The 22798-nt window shown below is 36.0% G+C and overlaps 1 protein-coding gene across 2 annotated transcripts; it reads left to right on the forward strand.

Moving 5' to 3' along the window:
- The first annotated feature begins 4145 nt into the window (after positions 1 to 4145).
- LOC126831723 (2-amino-3-carboxymuconate-6-semialdehyde decarboxylase) lies at positions 4146 to 19177 on the forward strand. Of its 2 annotated transcripts, none has more exons than XM_050562371.2 (10): positions 4146 to 4221; positions 5910 to 6051; positions 6787 to 6836; positions 8926 to 9085; positions 9833 to 9909; positions 10716 to 10809; positions 11511 to 11606; positions 13104 to 13276; positions 13654 to 13752; positions 15337 to 19177. In XM_050562371.2, the coding sequence occupies exons 2-10, from the start codon at positions 5967 to 5969 to the stop codon at positions 15421 to 15423; spliced, it is 921 nt and encodes a 306-aa protein (XP_050418328.2). In that variant the 5' UTR covers positions 4146 to 4221; positions 5910 to 5966; the 3' UTR covers positions 15424 to 19177. The 2 variants fall into 2 exon arrangements, with proteins under 2 accessions (XP_050418328.2, XP_050418327.2); XM_050562370.2 differs by having other exon boundaries at positions 4208 to 4339.
- Positions 19178 to 22798: the final 3621 nt, after the last annotated feature.

Below are 22798 nucleotides of genomic sequence, written 5' to 3' on the forward strand. Positions count from 1 at the left end.
GTCTTATATAAACAATGCACGCGCCATTGGTCCAATGATTGACACCGCGTGACGTGATTGCATGTGTTGAAAACAGTCATCTTTTACAGAGATATTAGACGACTTTTTTCACAGATTGGTTCGATCCCTGCATTGGCCGACAAAATTCATCAAGATTTACCGGCGTGGTTCCCCCTTGTCAGTGATGCAGGACGGAGGGCCTGACAATGACAGCTGTCTAGTCGTTCGGATGGGACGAAACACCGAGGTCCCGTGTACACATTGGCGTGCACCTAAAAGATCCCTTGGCAGTTGGATTTCGATATAAGAGCGGGCCGTAGCGCCGCTTCCCGGGCAAAATTCCCTCATAGCACACTGTATGGCGTATGCCCGTCGTCTTTAGCCCAGCTTAGGAGAGAACAGTAGGACGTTAAGCCCCATTTCATTTCATTTCATGCCATCCTGTCTTTGAAAGTAATGATTATGCTAAATTTGAACATCTAGTTCCGCAGTCTGTAGTTATACCAGAGGGTTGACAGATAACACCTTAAAAAAAAACAGATCTATGAAAATATATTTTCTAAACCTTTTTTTTATTTTGAAATTATATTGTTTTCACGTGTGATAAGTGTTTTAGCGAATAGTTGTAGAAAGGGTCTTGTAGATTAAGACTATGGCGCATGTGCAGTTTTAAACTTCCGAGACGACAAGTCGACAAGTCGATGATACGACAGTTTGGTTTTGTCGTATCATCGACTTGTCGACTTGTCGTCTCGGAAGTTTGAAACTGCACGTGCGCTTAATCTACAAGACCCTTTCTGTGACTACATGTATTCGCTGAAACACTTCGCACACGCGAAAACAATATTATTTCAAAATTAAAAGAGTTTTAGAAATATATTTTTATAGGTCTGGTTTTTTCTTTGTTTTTTTTACGTTTGATCTGTCAACACTCTACCTATAGGCCGCGAATGTAAACTGACTTTGTTCAAATTTGGCACAATCATTACTTTCAAAGAAAGCATGACACTCTCGAATGTAAATGCATGACCGAATCACTACTGTCATATTGAAATGTGTGTGTTTTTAAATCTTTTTCTTCGATCGCTGCTTTCCTTGTTTCATGTTAAATGATGATCCATTGGAAGGAACATATTGAGTAAATGTACGTTATCACTGATACGGATTCAATATGTAATAATATTTCTCATGTTTAATCAATTTTTGACATATTATTTTCCAGTTGTATCAAACATCATTGATACCATTTTATTGATTCTGGAATTATTTGTAAAACTAAGTAAGAGACGTGGGGGTGGGGGGGGGGTATGAGGCTTTTAGAGTGTGTTCGTAGTTGAAGATATTACTGGGCCTATTTTTACTCATCTAGGCCGCAATCCCATCAGTGATGTCAAACGGATGCAAGCCTATATGCGATAAGGTCAATAACGGCTGCGAATCGTTTTCTCCACCTCATAAAAAAAACTCCTGCTATTTGGGTGACGTGGGGGGGGGGGGGATGAGGCTTTTAGAGTGTGTTCATAGTTGAAGATATTACTGGGCCTATTTTTACTCATCTAGGCCTCAATCCCATTAGTGATGTCAAATGGGAGAGAGAGAGAGAGAGAGAGAGAGAGAGAGAGGGGGTTTAACGTCCACTCGACACAAATTAGGTCATTTCGGGGCTAACATATGGTTTAATTTTATTTCAATAAATCGTTTGCGCGTAGGGGTCTTTAGCAGTGGGAGGAAACCGGAGGACCCGGAGAAAACCCACGAGGTTTGACAGGCGACCCTACACCTTGTCACGTACAACCGGGGATTCAAAACTACGCCAGTTGACTCAATGACAGGCTGCGAATCGTTTTCTCCACCTCATTCAAAAAAACTCCTGCAACTATTGGGGTGACGTGCTGCACTATGATAATGCTGTGATTTTAAAGAATGTGACCCGATTTGGTTTTTTTACAATCCCCTTCCCACCCTGTCTTCTGAAATCATTTTTAACCTATCGCTCCAGTCATCTATAAATAGTGGTGGGTGTCGTACACATGGCAATGAATGCTTACTTGTTCGATACCTCCCGACACCACTTTTTCTTCAAGAAATTAACTTAGCTAACTCACTTTGGTCCTGCTATTGTAATTCTAGATTTTTTAAATATAATACCAAATATAATTCACTTGTGGACACAAAATGTTTCATTATTTTGAGAAAACAAATAATTAATCAACGTTTTCCTACTATCTCTTTTATATTTATCAAATCTACTACTTAGGCCTATATATGATGTAATGAGTACAGCTGTATTTTTGTGACTTGTAGAAAGAGACTAGGACAATAAGTCGACATCTCGACGTTACGATAAAAATAACACGATGATACGACAGAATAAAGTGTCGTATGATTGCGTCAATACTGTCGTGATGTCGTGTTGTCGCGTTATGAAAAGGGCGAGATTTAACATGGCCACTATCAGCCACCATACTAATCTGTCCCAAAATACAACGAAAGCATACATTATGTTTTTATCAACACAAATCACATACACGCGTTATCTCCCCTCACGCGAGTGTGTGTGTGTGTGTGTGTGAGAGAGAGAGAGAGAGAGAGAGAGAGAGAGATGGGGTTTAACGTCCACTCGACACAAACTACGTCATTTCGGAACTAACATATGGTTTAATTGTAATTCAATAATTCGCTTGCGCGTAGGGATATTTAGCAGTTGGAGGAAACCGGAGTACCCGGAGAAAATCCACGACGTTGGACAGACGACCCTACTCCTTGTCACGTACAACCGGGGATTCGAAATCACGCCAGTTGACTCAATGACAGGCCTTATGATACAGCGCGCACGTGCTAACCATTCGCCCCCCCCCCCCCGAGAGAGATAGAGAAACATGGGATTTAACGTCCACTCGACACAAACTAGGTCATTTCGGGACTAACACATGATTGAATTTTTTATTTAAACAATTCTTTAGCAGTGGGAGGAGACCGGAGGACCCGGAGAAAAACCAAGAGGCTGGACAGGCGACCCTACTCCTAGTCACGTACAACCGGGGAATCGAAACCACTCCAGTTGACTCAATGACAGACCTTATAATATAACGCGCACGTGCTAACCATTCGTCCATCAAACCCGCCTTCATGCGAGTGAGACTGAAGTTCCGATTTTTGGCACAAAACAGACGTGTCTTCAACTAAATTGCTATTTTGTGTTTCCAAAGTCAGCATTTTGGAGTTATTGGGTATTACTTTGGAGTTATTGGGTTTATTTGGGAGTTAATGGATAGTTATTAGGTGTTATTGAGTAATTCCACGCCCCCTATCTTATACATAGTGCATCTTTAAATTCAACATTATAGATTAGCTTACGTACTCCAATTTATACTGGGGAGTTGGATGACCGAGTGGTTAGCACGTGTGCGTTGTATCATACATTGAGTCAACTGGCGGGGTTTCGATTTCCCGGTTGTACGTGACAATGAGTAGGGTCGCCTCGTGGGTTTTCTCCTTTTCATCCAGTTTCCCCCCACTGCTAAAGACCCCTACGCGCAAGCGAATTGTTCGGAAGTCTTCTTTAATTAACATCCTTATGCTGATAGTCCATTTTGTTATTTATTATAAGGCCTCGTGGAAGTTTTATTTAAAGATGCGTGGGTGGATCGTTTTGAAAATTATTGAATACATAAGTAACATAACCTGTTAATTAGTAAAGGTAGGTAAGGTCTGAAAGGCCGAGATTTTCAGGGTGGCTTCCAATACCTAAATGATAGACACCTTTTATGTACCATTCTTTGTCACGTATTAAAATCGCTACTATTTATAACAGTGCGATCAAGTTTTATCCTCAATATATATATATTGCCCGCATTGGGATAAATATTGTACTGATAGGCAGGGGATCCTCATAAATTTGAGTGAAAACTCAAAAGAAATGTAGCCATCTTTGACTTTGAAATGACAAGGAAGCATAGCGCTTTTAAAGTTTTGGTCGTTTGGTCGGGAATTTACTCAGCGAGATTAACTGTCACTCAATTTGACACGCGTGGCAAAGCTTACTCGTGCTAAAATAATTTACTTTCGCTTTCTGAAGTCCTGATTAATTAGTTCATTCATTTATGGGCAATAGTTGTCTTATTAGTCGAGACTACACACTACATCAATGCTGATTGGTTGAAAACAAGACCGGGCACTGAAGTAGGTCAGCGGGTCATGTGAATAACAACACCAGCTGAGGTGAGCTTTCAAGGGGTATATTTTGTTATCAATGTTGTTTTGACATTATAAGCAGTTAGACATGAAAGTAGATCTGCATACGCATATATTACCAGCATCATGGCCAAACCTTAGAGAGGTAAGCAACGGAGCATCAGTTTGGTAACGATAACAGACTTGTGGATTTTATTTTCAGAATTAGAAAAACAAATAATTTTAATTATCAATGTTATTATAATTATGTTGTGTTGACCGTTTTTTTATGCGGTCAAAAAGACTTCCTTATATATCGTTTAACAAGCCTTTGTTATGCAATTTTGGTATCCGTTTAACATATATTTTCTTTACTGTTTCTCTGTATAAAATTTGTTGGACAGTTTATTGAATAGGCCTATTTATACTGTCAAATTTTGGATGAAATATCTCAAATTATTTTTTTTACCAGATCCATGCAATTAACATACATTTTATTTCTATTAGGTTTAATTGAACCATAGTTGCATATTTGGTATTTGGGGCTGCGGTGTTAACAATTATGAACAGTTGACAATGAAGTCTGTCCAACTGTTTTGTTTTTAAACAGAAAAAAAAGAAACTATATTACAATATTCTGACATTATTTATATTACAAACTTAACAATTCCCTGGCAAATTTGTAACATTTTATACAATATATGCAATAAATAATTACCCTCTGCTGGTCTCAAAATGAATTGAAAGTATTTATTAGTATATTCACCTAATTAGTGTTGTTTCAAAATACATATTCATGCTTGAAGAGCTAGCTCTTTTCTAGAATGATAAGATAAGTAAATGTCCATGAAGGACAGCATGCATACATATACACTTAGACATAGTCATATACATTCAATAATACATATTATTACATAGACAACCCAATACATTCATACAAATCGTATACTACATGTATATCAAATAGTAAGTGCAGGAGAACCGCACTTCACGCAAAACAAAAATCTACAAGATAAACCTGCGGACAAGACAGAAAATAGACATTGCACCGTGACAGGTTCTGTACCAAATTTGCGGGGGAAAAACAGGCAACATTTTTTTGGCAATTAATTATAGTATCTTTAATGTTATATAATTTGATTTTGAAAAGTGGAAGCTTGATAAGTTATTTTAGAAAAAAACAGTTCTTCATCTTGTAAACCTAATTACGTCAAACATTATGAAACCTAGACTATTTAAATATAGGGATGAGTGTGTTGGTGGGGGAGTTGGATTGTCTAGTGGTCTAATACGTGTGTGCTTTATAAATCATAAACTCTGTCATTGATATGATAGTGTCATTGATATGATAGTGTCATTGACATGGGAGCCATAGTGGCTAGGTGTTTAAGCCGCTGGCTCGCTAGCCTGGAGGTCGGGTGTTCGATCCCTGCATTGGCCGAGAAAGTTCATCTGGATTTTCCAATGTGGTTTCCCCTTGTCAGTGGTGCAGAACGGAGGGCCTGACAAGGACAGCTGTTTAGTCCTTTGGATGAAACGAACAACCGAGGTCCCGTGTATACATTGGAATGCACGTAAAAGATCCCTTGGCAGTTGGAATTCGATATAAGATTAGGCGTATGCCTGTCTTCATTAGCCCAGTATAGGAGCAGAAAATAAAATTTTATTTAGTTCCAAAATGACACAGTTTGTGTTGAGTGGATGTTAAACCCCATTTTTCTCTCCCTGTATTATAGAGATATGGTTATGGAGGATTTATACAGTTAGAACATCATTGTGAAGGTAAAGCTCGTATGATGAAAGATGATGTGTTCTTTAGAGAAATTGATTCTAACTGTTGGTCACCTGAAACCAGATTAAAAGAAATGGATAAAACAGGTTGGTCACTTTTAACTTTTAACAATACAAACCTGAAAATAATGATTTTAATTTGTACCGTATCTAAAAAAATGTCAGGAACTAATGAATTAGTACATATCATTTTGGTGCCAGATATGTATTATAAATATCATTAAAAACAATGATAAAAAAAAATTGTACTAAACAAAATAAGCATGCCTGAAAATAATGAACTTGTACCAGACATTTACAATGAATATCATCTACAAAACACTGATCAAATACACCAGAGGGATTGTGATTGAAAAAGCCTGAATCTGTGCCTGACATTGCCTGTGACCGGTGCCATATTTCATGGCTTGTTTGTAGAGGTGTTCCTTTGCTTTTATTGGTTCATTATGTTTTAACATGTTGAATAAATAAGATAACGTTTGGGTTTAGAGTCCACTTGATCCAGGCTAGGTCATTTTGGGACTTCCACATGGTTCAATCTTATTTCAATAATTTGTTTGCACGTAGGGTTCTTTAGCTGTGGGAGGAAACAGAAGGACCCGCAGAAAAACCAAGAGGTTGGATAGTCGTCTACTCCTTGTCATTTAAAATTGAGGAAGCAAAAAATATATTTTGTAAAATGCTACCCGTTAATATATAAATATTGTATAAAAATGACAGATAAGCAAAATAATTTCACCCACATAAACATTTTTAGGTCAATAAAATTATATACATATATATGTCTAAGAATATAATAAGGTTATCTACATATTTTAACAGGTGTTACAGTACAAGTCTTATCTACTGTACCTGTAATGTTTAATTATTGGGTAAGTGTTTGACATTTACAATTCTGAAATAACATTTGAGGTTTAATGCCCTACTGTTCTACTCCGACTGGGCTAATGGAGACGAAAATTTAAAAAAAAAAAAAATCCGGAGTTCTTGGATGGATCTTTGACAAAACATAAACCATATTAAAGGAGCTAAATTGCTAATATTTGGGACCTAGAAATTGACCCAAATGAGTCGCAATGCATATAATAATGGAATCTGATTGTATATGAACTGATTTACTTTTAATTATTTCCGTTTTGACTCTAATTTCAAATCAGTTAAGTCCCGTGAAATACGGCATAAGTCTCAACCAAATAGAAATTTCTAGCGTCTGGTTATTCCTGTCTATTATGCATGCTCTCCAGATAAGTTATGGTGTCGCCGTATGACATGAGTTATGGAATATCTCTAGCCTCACTCTTTCTGGTCACTTGTTACTAATGACGATGGAACACACTATGGTACACGATTCGTGTACCAATGGTTAAATGTTTATTTTGTCTTAAATATTGGCTATCAGAAGCCTACCTTTTCCCTGTAAGATAACAACATCAATGTTGATTTGAATTGACAAATAATTTGTGTTTTCAACGTGTAAGACTTTGGATGATATTGAGTTAGAGACTTAGCTACTTTAAGTATTACACATTGGCTTTGTGAATATCAAAATCTGGGGGTCCCAGTTGTATGGGTATATTTACTCTTTCTTGAACCCCTGATAACACTTGTTGTTTAGAAAAAGTTCACATAGTTCAGCTCTTGTTAGATTTCAAAAATAAGACAAAAAGAATCTGCACTAAAAATTCACTATTATTTAATATTGTATATTTGCCTTACATTGCAAGTCAAGATAACTTAAAATTTCCTTTCATTTTTGCATAACATTGTAGTACAACACTAGTAATCAAATAGAGGAAAACAGGCATGAGATTTTGATCCTAGATCATGTATCTGTTTCAATTTTGCTTCACAACCCTAACCCTTACACTTGAAGAAGACCTGACCAAATGTCTTATCTTGCCAGTGGAAAGTTCCCAGGGCTTGGGCAAACATGGGCTGCACTCTAAAAGTTCCATTTCATTTTTTTTTTTTAAAAAAAACTGTCAGCTTGTTCTTTGGGTTTCAACCAAGTTTGGTAGGCATGTTGTTTGGGTGGTAGTGGCACATTTAGATCATTTTAACTTTTATAAACTACACAATATAGATTCCAATCAAATTTGCTAGATATGTTTCTTCGTTCTAATAAAGTTGATCGACTTCATAGGAGTGAGGCAGAGGTGTATTTAGTCTTTTTCAAGGGATTCCAACAAAGGTTGTTTGAATGAATGTGTAAGGCCTCCCATGTAACCATGGATGAGACCTGGATTCGTCACGTTCAACCAGAATCCAAAATTCAGTCATTTTTCTAGTAATGATGATGTCATGGCAGTTGTGAACAATTTTTTTTAGGATGGCTGAAGAAAATTTCTTCATGTCTGGCATCCAGGTCTTGCTACATCTTTGGCAAGTGTGTATACCGGGAAGGGGAGAGAGAGAGAAATGGGGTTTAACGTGCACTCGACACAAACTAGGTCATTTCGGGACAAACGTAGGGTTCAATTTTATTTCAATAATTCAGTGGCGCGTAGGGGTCTGTAGCTGTGGGAGGACACCGGAGAACCTGGAGAAAACCCACAAGGTTGGACAGGCGACCCACTCCTTGTCACGTACAACCTGGGAATGGAAACCACGCCAGTTGACTCAGACCTTATGATACAACGCGCATGGGCTAACCATTCTGCCATCCAACTCCCCACCTCAAAGGGGACTATGTAGAAAAATAAATGGAAACCATCGACTTTGTACAGATCTTTCACAGATAGGCTTAGAACTTTTTTCAGCCAGCCCCCGTAGTTTGATTGAGAACAAGAATTTGCAAATGTAGACATTTTCTAATGGACAAAGATATTATTAATACTGTATATTGATAGTGGTTAAGCCCAATTGGGCTCTTGTCATACATGGTATCTGTTTCTGATACTCACCAATCAATATAGGTAGGTTAGTAAATGCCCCTACAATGGAATTCTAATTATTTTCCAGGCGGAACCGAAAGACACAGTTGATTTATCTCAAATATTAAACAATGATCTAGCAGCATCAGTTAAATCTCATCCACATAGATTTGTTGGACTGGGAACATTACCAATGCAAGCACCAGAACTGGCTGTTGAAGAACTACGTAGATGTAGAAATGAATTAGGTAGGTTTATGTGCCAAGAATAACATTCAAATTCAGAAATATATTTAATTATTTATTTCTTAATTTAAAAATAAACACGTTTATGCATTTTTGATTTATTTATTTATTTTGTGGGTTTAGCGCATAGTGTGTGCAGAGTTCCTGGTTGTTGGTTATTTGTAGGAAAACCAATTCAGGGTGTAAAACTCTAAATGGGATTGGTATATCAACTGCTCATGGCATGGTTTTTGATGTCATTTTCTCAAGTTGATAAGAAAATCAGTGTTATTTACAGTATTGGCATGGTTAATGATGTCATTTTGTCACAATGAAGTTGATAAGAAAATCAGTGTTATTTACAGAGGGTGGGCAAAATTTATGTTATTTACAGTATAAGATCCGATGGGTGAAATTAATGTTATTTACATTATTAGGCCTAGGAGAGCATGGGGAGAAATTAATGTTATTTACATTATTAGGTGAGGGTGGGTGAAATCAACATTATTTACATTATTAGCAGAAATTGGGTGAAATCAATGTTATTTACAGTATTAGGAGAGCGTGGGTGTTTATTACATTTCAAAGAAAAAACAGCAAGTGGGCAATTATTACATTTACTTTTATATAGCATACTCTAAAGATGGCCTTTGTCATTTTGGATGTGATGATAATTCAATCATTGCTTGATGGTTAAGTTTTTAATGAATTATTGATTTAATTGTTTGTATTTTTAAAATTGGGTTACATGTATTTTTAAAACAATTTTAGGATTTCCGGGTGTACAGATTGGGTCACATATAAACCAATGGAATTTAGATTCCCCAGAATTATATCCAGTGTTTGCTGTTAAGTATTTTATTGAATGTTTATTCACTAATGTAGACAGAAATCTTTCATGCGAGTCAAATTATCTCCATTGAAAACCTTTTCATCCCCTAATGTATCTTTAACTTAGAGCAGTGGTGGCGTAGTGAGGCTCGATGTTCGATCCCAGTGTTGGTGGAGAAAGTTCCCCAGCGTTATTTTCCCTTGTCAGTGGTGCAAGACGGGAGTAGGTGGGGGGAACAAGGGAGCCTAGTGCATTCATAACTTTATATCAGAGGAGTTATATACCCAGTAACTCCAGCCAGACTTGTCTTCCCCATTAAATAAAACTGTTTACAAAATTATCATTATATTGTCCTCATCCACCAATATGCATAAACTTGCAATATCTCTTTTTAATTTAATTCTCTGTCATTTTATATCTTTAACCCAGACCTACACATTATTTTAAAAATCAGCAATCCCTGACTGTTACATCTGCATCAAATATTTTAAAAACTAATGTGACTAAGTATAAATGATTAATTTAAAAAATACAAAATAGCTGGGAAGAGGACCCTATCAAAATTTCTCTGTTTCCTCCATCCCTGAAACCTTGTAAAAACTCTACATTTCATACCTGTTGTCATTGTTGTTTTATTTAGTCACATTCTGAATTGCCCTTATTACCTCCCTTTACAAAGATTCTGCTCCATTTATGTTTTAATGTTTAGTTTAGGAAAATAATTAAATGCTATGTGTTGCAAAAGTTAATATCCTAAATTGAAAATAAAGAAATGGGTTTTTACCTCTACTGTTTCGTGAATTCAGTATTATTATATTGCAGGCAGCTGAAGAATCAGAATGTTGTATATTTGTTCATCCGTGGGATATGGAACAATCAGGCCGAATGAAGAAATATTGGTTACCATGGTTAGTAGGTAGGATTTACTCCCTTTACAATTTGATATTGTTAGACACTTAGGGGATGCTCGTTTGTCAGTTGGGAATACCCCGAATTGGCAGAATTGCAATCGAGTGGTACAGCATTGAGTCCCATTACAATTCCGTCAGTCCTGTCAGCAGATTTTGTGTGAATAGAATCGTGACGTAAATAAACACGACGAATATGTTTCAGCTGTCCTTGTTGGTTGATATACTTTTTTATGGAGTCGCCGCATGCTGCTTTTCACTCGATTGTCACTATGTTTTGGATTGCGAAAATTCGACTCTAGAAAGTTTAATCAAGCTTCCCCTTAGATTTCCATGGAATTGGAATACTGTTACAATGTAACAACTGCCCTGCTTTATTCAGTAGACATAATCTTGGAATTGAGCATTAAAACGATACTAAACTGTGTTAATAGTAATAAATTATTCTTATTATTTCATTTATTTGCTTAAAAGAGCCCCCCTCCCCCCCTAATTCGAAATATTATAAATTATGGGTTTGGGCACTTATTATGTGAAAAAAAGTTATGTACAAAATCAACAGTTTCCAAGAACATATATTTGTGCATCGACCAGAGTATTTATTGCTGACCATGAATTATGGTAAGAGTCTGTAAATAGATAGTTGTGTACAGTTCAATCTACTAAAGGCTGACAATTTTAATTTAATAGCATACAATTTTGTTTTCAGGAATGCCAGCTGAGACAACAACTGCTATGTGTGCAATGATATTTGGAGGTGTTTTAGAAAGATTTCCTAGATTGAAAGTTTGCTTTGCTCATGGCGGTTAGTAGAATAAGTTTTTATATATGGTACTTTTAACTGCTAGGATCAAGAGTTCACACATATAGCATCGGCAATAAGTAAAAACAAAAGGCAACCTGTTTTTACTGTCAGGATTCGGGTCCCTTAGATTAATTAGAAATCTATGAGGAAATCTGTTTAAGGAATTATTAAATTTATTTGCCTCCCTTTAACTGTGTGGGGATGAGTCTGTTAATTATATGCATGACGTGAGTTTGGTGCGTGCGGGAGAGTCGAGGGGAGAGACGAGACATGTTGTAGTGCGGTTAGCTCGGCGATCAGCCAATAAGTAATTTAATGAAGTTGTGAGGCGGTTAGCCATATGAAACTCCTATACCTATATGTATATATATGCTGCTATTTAATGACGTTTTAAGGCGATGAATAAAGTTTCAAGTTTATGATGAATATAATTAGTCAAGTCCTATTTGTGACTGTGGTGAACGATACACCCTGCCGGTGACAAAATGGCGACTAGGATGGGATCCATTGATTTCAATGGATTTATTGTGAACTTTTGATGAAGCTGCTAACATTATTATTAACATTCGTGTCTGGTTTTGCATTCCACGGTATTTTGTGCGACAGTGATGATACTACAAGTGAACATTCAGACTTCAGATTTATAATTAATGTAGGTGTAGAGACTAGTAGAGAGTCTAGTTGTAGGCCTACCTGTGAAAATGTCTGACACTAACAGTAATAGATAGACAATGTCTGTACAACTATGCAGAATGACCTGATGATGTTTGTAAGTCTATGTAAAGTGGACAGTTTATGACCATGTAAATTTGTCTTATGATGTTGGTATGGCTATATAAATTGGTCTTATGATGTTTGTTGATGTATAACAATGTTGATTTGACTACATGGTATTTGTATGACTGTGGATTTCACTATGTCATGAGGTTTGTATGACTGTGGATTTCACTATGACACGATGTTTGTATGACTGTGGATTTCACTATGTCATGAGGTTTGTATGACTGTGGATTTCACTATGACACGATGTTTGTATAACTGTGGATTTCACTATGACATGCTGTTTGTATGATCATGGATTTCACTATGACATGATGTTTGTATGACAGTGGATTTCACTATGACATGATGTTTGTGTGTCTGTGGATTTCACTATGACATGATGTTTGTATGAATGTGGATTTCACTACATGATGTTTATATGACTATGGATTTCACTATGTCATGAGGTTTGTATGACTGTGGATTTCCCTATGATGTGATGTTTGTATAACAATGTTGATTTCGCTACATGATGTCTGTATGAGTGTGGATTTCACTATGATATGTTTGCGTGACTATGTTGATTTCACTATGATGTTTGTATGACTATATGGATTGGATTGATGATATTTTTACGACTATGTAGATTACACTTATAATGTTTGTTAGAATATGTGCATTGGACCATCACCTATTTTTATTTGGTTGTTGAAAATAAATAATTATTATTTTCAGGTGGAGCGTTTCCCTTCACAGTAGGAAGAATAGAACATGGCTTTAATGTTCGACCTGATTTATGTGCTACTGATAATAATATTAGCCCACGCCAGTATTTAGGTCAGATTTATACTGATTCTCTTGTACATGATAAACGGGCTCTGGAATTACTTACTGATGTCATAGGAAAGGTAGGCTTTATAACATTAAATTATTCCAGTCTTTTGAACGAGATGGATAAATGGTCAATTTGATCTAAAAACTGTAAAGCGTTTGTCTGTCGTCTATGTGGTTTATGTGACAAGGAGTAGGTCATCTTAATTCTGGTAGCTTATAAAAAAAAAATCGTATTCAACCCTGTATACTGCAAAATCTGCTAACTTGGTCAAGGTATCACATGTATGTATCCCGCTAACCAAGTCATGGTATAATATGTATGCACCATAACCTTGAAAAAATGCGATGTGTTAGACTATGTTGAGGAACTGATAAATTGTTCAGTGAATGTGTGAAATGCTCTAATAATTAACTTACTAAATTTTAAGTTTTGTTCAAATTTTTATTGTAGAACCGGGTGATATTAGGAAGTGACTATCCATTCCCACTCGGAGAACATCATCCAGGTGAACTTATAGAATCCATGCCAAATTTTACACAGGATTTAAAGGTTTGTAGCAGTCTTATTTGGACTTTACATGTCACGGTCCCTAATAAAAAGGTGTTCTTATCCATATGCACCACTTAACCTCAAATTTGCATTGGCCGAGATAGTTCATCAGGATTTTCCGACGTGGTTTCCAATTGTCAGTGGTGCAGAACGGAGGGCCTGACATGGACAGCTGTCTAGTCCTTCGGATGATATGAAAAACCAAGGTCCCGGGTATATATTGGAATGCACATAAAAGATCCCCTGGCAGTTGGAATTCGATATAAGAGTAGGCGATAGTGCCACTGCCCGGGCAAAATTTCCCTCATAGCACACTGTATGTTGTATGCCCGTCTTCATTAGCCCAGTATAGGAGCAGAACAGTAGGACGTTAAACCCCATTTCATTTCATTTCCTTTAACCTCAAATTGATTTGGGTCAAAAATTAAAGAGTTGCCTTCATTGAAAAATTTACGTCTATATATAAAAACAGAGTTGAGACTTGAGCTTTAAAAGATTTTGTTTTCCATTGTTGATACTGTAAGCCAAAATTTAAACTGACTTATGTTTAATCATTTGAAGTTTTTTTTTTAATTGCATAGAGTTTGTCCTATCACTAATGGAAATAACACATCATAACATAACCCAATTCAATACTTTGTTTCGATCTAAATTAAAGGGTTTTAACTACAGTATGAGACAGATTGAAAGGACGGGTTATAAAATAATGACTGAATATTGAAAGACTTGATGCGTCATTTAGCGCCTTTTGTAATCCCTTGCAAACTACAATATTGTGAAATATGAATCTCTAATAAGAATATCAGTCAAAAATAGTTTAATTCCATGCAGTATTTACAAAGTTATGATACATTCAAATTTCATCGATCTATGCTGCTGGCATGTAACAAACTGTCACCATCTGTGATTGGATAGGCCTAGTTTAACACTGATTGAATCCAACCTGGGAGATTATCTAACGTTGGTATTTTGATTTGGTTTTCTTGATTAAAGATACATTATGGGAGATTAGATAAAGAGCTGACAATTCTCGCTATAATAGTTAAAAACTAGATAATGTAAAGGTAATTTGTTGAAATATCAGCTTTGTAAATTTCCGCCTAGCCTCGTTCATCATTACTAAAGTTAGTACGTTAAAAAGCATAGTCTCGATTATCCATTGTTTTGATTTAATTATCAATCAGCGTTTGCAGCATATAGGATTCTAATCCAGTCGATATCGAAGGCTAGCCTTGACATCGAGAGTTGATTATGGTCTGGATAAGATAATTAATGTCTAATTAATAATTCAGATAAGATTTCAGGTCTAAAGAAAGACCTGCGATAGGCAGATTTAGCTCTTGCATAATGTATGTTTAAATGTTAAATAATCAATTTGAGTACATATTAAGCTGTGAGGAATGTAAATAGCTCATAATGTAATGTAACATAACATTTCTGGACAATTAGTCCATGGATTCCTAAAAATTTACCGCAATCAAATGTTAAAAATGTATTTCAATATGAAGTTTAAAAATGGATTGAAAGAAAATATATCATAAATAGATAGTGACTGGACATTTATTTATCTCCGTCTTTTTACAGGATCAATTATTGTGGTCGAATGCATTTGAATTTCTGGGTTTGGATCCAAAAGACTATCTTCCAAAAATTACAAATGGAAAGCACTAAGGTCTGAGAATGTGATGAATCATACATAAAGACTAAAGATGAATCATTGTGCTATACAGCAGATGTTTTTAAACAAGGGCAACAAGTTGTAGGTTCAGAATTTCTCCACATGTATACTATATAGTATTTTATTGTAAAGACTATTATTCTAATCTAATTAAGAACCTAGTTAATATAAACAGTGTTGTATGATTGAATAATATAAAATTGTTATTACTTTATTTACCTCATATGAATAAATCGATCGAAATGGTAAATTTCAAATAGTCATAAATTTAGGTGAATCTTCCATTTATTTATTTTTTGTATCAAAATGTGTTTGGTGAAAAAGAGTAGAGTACTTTTGATTCTTGATGATTATAACTTTAAGAACCTGGGGCCTGTTTCACGAAATTTTAACTAAGATAAAATCCAAATTTTAGTAATTTGATTGGATAATATTAGATTGATTTTAGTGCTTAGCCAATCAAAATTGAAGTATCTACTAAAGTTTGGATTTTATCTTTAGTTAAGATTTCGAGAAACAGGGCCCAGAACCTTTAAGAACTTTAAGATTTACATTTAGGTTTGATTTAAAATTGACAGGTGGAGTTGGAGTAGCTCAGAAAGCTAAACTTAAATTTGACTTTTTATTTGGTGATGGTGCTGGACATCATACTATCAAAAGAGTCATAATAGGGCTATGGACCAGGGATGCTATTTTAAAATTTTGCTCGTGGGACATTCTTAGTTGGGGTTAATAGAGGCCAGAATTAGGTCATAGTATGGACCCGTGGCTAAAGTAGGGATGGGGATGTACATATAAGGGAAAATTGTTTCCAGTGTTAAAAGTTTTAGGAAAAAGTAAAAATGCTCAGATTTGTCTATATAATTTTATTCAAATACTCTTTATATAAAAAGGCATACTCAGCAATAGTAGGCCTAGTTGTCAATAAAATCTAATGGGTGAAAATAAATACTATAATTGTACTAGTATTGTATTATATTTACTGTAGATTTTAAATAATAATGATATTAATAATGTTGTATGTACTCCTTCATTTTTATTGTCAAACAATTATATTAATCAAAAGATATATAAAAAGATCTTCACATGTATCATAAATAATAGTATATTTACTGTGTGATATTTATTTAGATTTAATCAAATGATGTTGCTTGTCCTATATCTGTGAAAAGATCCTGTAATTGACCTTCTGTATGATATACTAATGTTAGACACATTCGCATGGCTGCCAATATCACTGATAAAGATAACATCAGGGCAAGTAAATTATAACTTTCAATATTAATTTTTTTTCTGCTGGTTAACACATGCGTATTCAATCATAACGTCTCTCATGGAGCCAAGTGGTGTTGTTTCGATTCCCCACTTGTATGTCCAACCTCGTGGGTTTTCTCCGGGTCCTCCGGTTTTCTCCCACTGCTAAAGAAATGAAATGAAATGGGGTTTAACATCTACATACAAGCGAATTATATTGTAATTGAACCATATGTTTGTCCCGAAATTACATAGTTTGTGTCGAGTGGACGTTAACCCCCCCTCCCTCTCTCTCTCTCTCTCATATTTACGTGGGATCTACTTTTGACTGGCATCCATTAGCAGAATTTGAAATAAAACTTTCTTTCCTTTCTACATTTCTGGCACGACCAGGTATGATTATTGACATGATCAAATAGGCATCCTTAGGTCATTCTGACGTCCAAATGTATCTGCGAATTGGTCCCGTACGAGATAAGGCTGTTTTAGTTAGTGTTAGCGACTCTACAAACCCGTCTTCGTTAGCTCAGTCGGTACAGGAAAAAAGGGCGTTAAACCCCATTTCATTTTGAACCTACAAACTCCACCTGAGGGATTGTCTGAAAAGCAAAACTGGAAAAAGAAACATGGCGCACCTCGTTATCTGTTTCCGACAATTTTTTTTTCTAATTTGCCTATAATACCGATATTTAGACAATTGCCGTGTAGTGATGTCCTTCTCACTAGTTACAATGCCATTAATTTTGAATGTCAAAACTAATTATAATGATAAAAAGGGTCATTTTTAACGCAAATTATAACGGTTATTAAATGTCAAAACTAATTATTATGATAAAAAAAGGTCATTTTTAACGCAAATTATAATATTTATTGTAGTAATGATGAATTTATATACAATACATATCTTTATATATAAAGTAGAAGGTATTATTTTTAACATTATATATTTACACGCAATATGACCTACATGGCACCATCAGGAACTAGTGTAAATGAAATGAAGTGAAATGACATGAGGTTTAATGTCCTACTGTTCTGCTCCCATGGGGCTAATGAAGACGGACATAAGCCATACAATGTGCTACGAGCGAAATTTTTCCCCGGACATTTACGCTCGTCCTATTCTTATATCGAATTCCAACTGGCAAAGGTGCACGTCAATGTGACCCATCTGAACCATTATACGACGTCCCTTGCCATATCCGATTTTGACGAAACTTGAAATAATGTTTATGTATCGGACAGTAACTTCACGGATTGTGGTCCATGACTATAAGAAAACTCACGTTTTTAACTTGTGGACACTCTAGAGGTCACTATTTTTATCCCATTTTTATGAAACTTAAAATGTATGTTTACAACCCAACGATCTCGCGGTTCCTTTCGATATGCGTGCATATGGGACGGTAACTTCCTGGGTTATGACCTCTGATTATACAAAAAAATCGCGTTTTTAGCTTGTGGCCCTCTAGAGTCCACAATTTTTATTCGATTTTGAAAACCGTTCAAATATATCACCGTTACACCTGAATGACGGTTGAGTTCGCATTTCGTGAAAATTGGACCGAAACTGCCAGACAAAATGGCCGCTCCGCGTGTGCAAATAGTGTAACAGTATATAATACCACAACTGCCAGACAAAATGGCCGCTCCTCGTGTGCAAATAGTGTAACAGTATATAATACCAAGGTTGTGGACACTGTAGATGTCACAATTTTTATCCGATTTTGATGAAATTTGAAATTTATGTTTATACCCCAAAAATTTCGGCTCCTTTCTATATTCGCGGATATCTGACCGTAACTTCTAGGAGTGTGACCCCCGAATGTATGAAAAATCAGGTTTTTAGCTTGTTGACCACCTAGATGTCACAATTGTTATTCGATTTTGATGAAACTCTAAATGTAATGTTTATATCCTAAGATTTTGGTTCTTTTTGGTTTTGTCATGGACCATGGTTTTGTCGCATGCCGGGCTGTGACATCCTGGATTATGCTATGGCATCAGATTGTACAAAAAAAACCCCTAACGCTTTATTAGTTTGGCTTAAATATTCACACAACGTCAGTCTATATTTTCAACATTTACTGGAATGTCTACGGTGATCTAACAGGACTAGTCCAATGTACCATTGAAGGTGCCGAACGAATGGACGTTATGTTGGCAAACAGGCAAGAACGTTTTGTACTTTGCTTCAGGGCATTTTTCAGTATACAAAGTAGTGGGGCAATCTTCTTTGTAAAGAAATACGCTTTGGGGCAATACCTACAATTACGCGCTTTTGGTACGTTTTAGGAGAGGAAAAGTAGTATATTTACGTACTCTGAAATAGTCCGTAATTAAAAAAGTACCGCCTGTATGTGCCCTTGTTAATAGTATTGCATGCATTAAATTCAAGATGGTAAATTAAGACGGGGGTCTAGACGGCCCCCATGAACATGATAGAATTAATGTATTGAACTTTAAATTGTAATAAACAACAATGACGGTCCATTAACGACTTTTATTGATGCTTTCAGTATGCTTATATAATAAGTAAGAATACAGACTGCCATTATTATACCACAGCATAGATAGATAGATAGATATATAGATATATAGATATAACAAAATAACATGTTAAAACTGAAGTCATTTTACAATGACTATTATAGAATCGTATGTGCATAAGGAACGCATCCAAAAGGTTTTTATATGGTAAGCTAATGAAATCCCTTTCTTGTGCAATCTTAGTGGTTTTTAACGCTCTCGTCTTAGCTCTTCGAACCTTAATATGCTGGAATACAAAATTATGATTAAAATTATTTAGAAAAGCAAGCAAGCTTAAATACTAGCTGATAAACTTCATGATTTTTCTGATTGATGAACTTGAGTTAGATTGACAGGTTTGCCCACTGGATTACGGTAACGGGATTAATAATGGATGTACTATGGGGACGGGACGGTATAAGGATATACTAATGGGCGAACTAGTGCTCAAAGTTTATGTAAGCTGAGGCGGTTACCTATGGATAACTTTGGTGGATGGACTATATTATGACAACGGTAACGGATGAATAATGTTTACGTTTATGGGAATACTAATGCATCACTAGGATAGCGCTACTAATGGACAAACTAGAATAGCACTACTAATGGATAAACCAGATTAGTGCTACTTACAATAGATAAACTAGGATAGCGCTACCAATGGATAAACTAGGAAAGCACTACCAATGGATAAACTTGATTAGCGCCACTACAATATAAGCTAGGAGAGCACTACTAATAAACTAGAATAACGCTACTAATTGATAAACTAGGATATCGCTACTGATAGATAAACTAGGATAGGTCTACAAATGGATAAACTAGGATGGCGATACTAATTGATAAACTACATTAGCTCTATTAATGGATAAACTACATTAACTCTACTAATGGATAAACTTGGATATAGTTACTGATAAACTAGGATAGCGCTACTAATGGATAAACTACATTAGCTCTACTAATGGATAAACTAGGATAGCGCTACTGATGGATAAACTAGGATAGCGCTACTGATAAACTAGGATAGCGCTACAAATGGATAAACTAGGATAGCGATACTAATGGATAAACTAGGATAGCTGATTACTAACGAATGAGTAAACCCATTTAATAGGTTTACTATGGATAAACCAGGATAATCTAAAGCAACTGGTATTAGTGTCCTAAGAAACTATACCAAGTCATTAATAATCCAAGATGTGCACTGGACTTTCGGACAACCACTTTAAAACATTATTTGTTAAGCCTTACATTTTCAGTATTGTTGAACGATTTCCCAGCATCATCGTGACAAATTCTCTGTATCCAATAGTTCCATTGTTTTCTGTGTCCACTTCTGCGATTATCTTTTTGATTTCGAGATATGTCTTGGCTTGACCCAACATCTCCATCATATTTTTAACCTCCATCACATCTGGAAATATTTTTATATTCTACATATGATATTGATTTTCATTTATCATCAATACATTAGTTCCCAAATACGTAGCAGATTTACCTGTGATACAAGAAAACAAAACAAAGAGCTATTCGGATGGCACGTGTGAAATAGTGATCAGCGTGCGAAGACCATAATACATATATGTACTTTCCAGGAGAGCTAGGGATGGTTGTTAAGACAACTCTCTTGTCGCAAAATGTATACCAACACAACTACTGTCGCCCCATCTTCGAATACCCCTTCATCACACGGTCCGTTACAGACTGTTCAATGGATACTATTACCAGGGTCGGATTAAAGGCGATGGGGGCTGACTGGGTTGCAGCAAGGGGCCCACATATTAAAGCGGATCCCAAATTAGTTCTAGTTTGGAATTTAACATGGGAGGGGGGGGGCTTAAAATTTACGCAGATTCGCTAAGGCAACAAGGGGGAATGCACCGCCGCATGCGCCGGAATACCCACCCTTTTCACTGACCCATGCAGGCTTAACCCGGCCCTGGCTATTCCAGATACACGTTACTCTGGGAAGCCAAGGTGGCTATGTGGGTAAGACGCTGGTTCGCTGGCCTAAAAAATTCATCGAGATTTTCCGATGTTGGTTCACCTTGTCAGTGGTGCAGGAATGAGGTCCTGACAAGGACTGCTGTCTAGTCGTTCGAATGGGACGAAAAACCAGGGTCCCGTGTACAAATTAGCGTGCACCTAAAAGATCCCTTGGCAGTTGAAATTCCATATAGTGCCGTTGCCCGGGCAAACTTTCCCTCGTGGTACATTGCATGGCGCATGCCCGACTTCATTAGCCCAGGCGGAGCAGATCAGAAGGACGTTAAACTCCATTTCATTTTCATTTCATTTCCGTTACTCTGGTGAGACATGGACACATCTCACCAAATATTCCTACGCCGTCACCCAGGAAACAAGCGCAAGAGTTATTTTTTAGTCTTTCTCCCCCTTTCCCCCATTTTGTATGGCGATCTTTGTTGACCTTTTGGTGTAGAATTGAATAAAAGGGTTTGCATATACATTTTCTGTCAGGTTTTCGCGAAAATTCATGATTTTGAGGCGGAAGGATAGGTTGAAATGTAGGGCGGAAAATTGCGTGTTTATTTATGTCTACTTGCAGTTTGTGTATCTCAAGTTTTCCATTATAAACCTCATACTTGCTTTTGAGCAAGAGGTTGCCACATGCTGTACCACATGCTTAGAGATGAGAAATAACATAAAAGTCAATGGGGAAATTATTGTTGATCTATGACTACTTGTGTTAAGTTGTGTATATACTTGCTGTAATACTTACTTATATCCCCAGATTGATCAATATCATAACGTAAAAACTGTCCTGAAAATATATAAATAAGTCAACTATAATATTTGGTAATTTATCATGGTCAGCACTTGTTTTTCTTACTTCGTATTATAGAAGTTCATGAAACCAGTCGTGTGTATACTATTTCATGACATTTTATTTATGTGACCGCCATAAGCTGAAAATTATATCTAATTCCTTATAATTGTAGTATTTATCTTACTTTTATAACTTTCCAATCTCCCTATTAGATCAACTACGCCCCGCCAGTTTACATCGTTTAGAAATTCCTGCATGAAAAGAAAGAAATATGGATATCATCAATGTCTTATAAAGCTTTGAAAGATAGGTTGCCAGGCAAATACTCACATGTCCACTAAGTAATGTCTATATGTAATATCTGTGGTGCGTCGACAAGTTTCTGTATAAGTAATTATACAAAATTGTTGAAAATTCAATTCAAAGGATCGTTCCTTTCAAATAATTTGAATAACACATATTACTTTACAATAGGCCGTTATAGCGTTCACATGGTTCTACAAAGAGGTCAAGGGCCATTTATTTAGTTATGTGTTTCATTGGTCGTATGTGCATAAAATAATACACGCACTACCCATACAAAATGTATAAGAGATAAATTTAAAAAAAAAAGAAAAAAAGGAGATAAATTCCAGAAAACAAATGGCGTCCCACCCCAACACAGAATTTATATTTCAATGACTATTATGACCTGTGATGATTATCAATAAAAACTCCTTTAATATCATAAGATAAGAAAAATATTAAAAAAAGCCCTAAAATATTATGTCAGTTACCTCATTTATCCTATCCAA

This window comes from Patella vulgata, chromosome 9 (assembly GCF_932274485.2).
Source record: "Patella vulgata chromosome 9, xgPatVulg1.2, whole genome shotgun sequence".
Taxonomy (NCBI): Eukaryota; Metazoa; Mollusca; class Gastropoda; family Patellidae; genus Patella; species Patella vulgata.

Coding starts and splice junctions, on each gene's coding strand:
- LOC126831723 (XM_050562370.2), top strand. CDS start 4,283: ATGAAAGTAGATCTGCATACGCATATATTACCAGCATCATGGCCAAAC. Junction 6,837..8,925: donor CTGTAATGTTTAATTATTGG/GTAAGTGTTTGA, acceptor ATTATTTTCCAG/GCGGAACCGAAAGACACAGT. Junction 10,810..11,510: donor TTGGTTACCATGGTTAGTAG/GTAGGATTTACT, acceptor TTTTGTTTTCAG/GAATGCCAGCTGAGACAACA.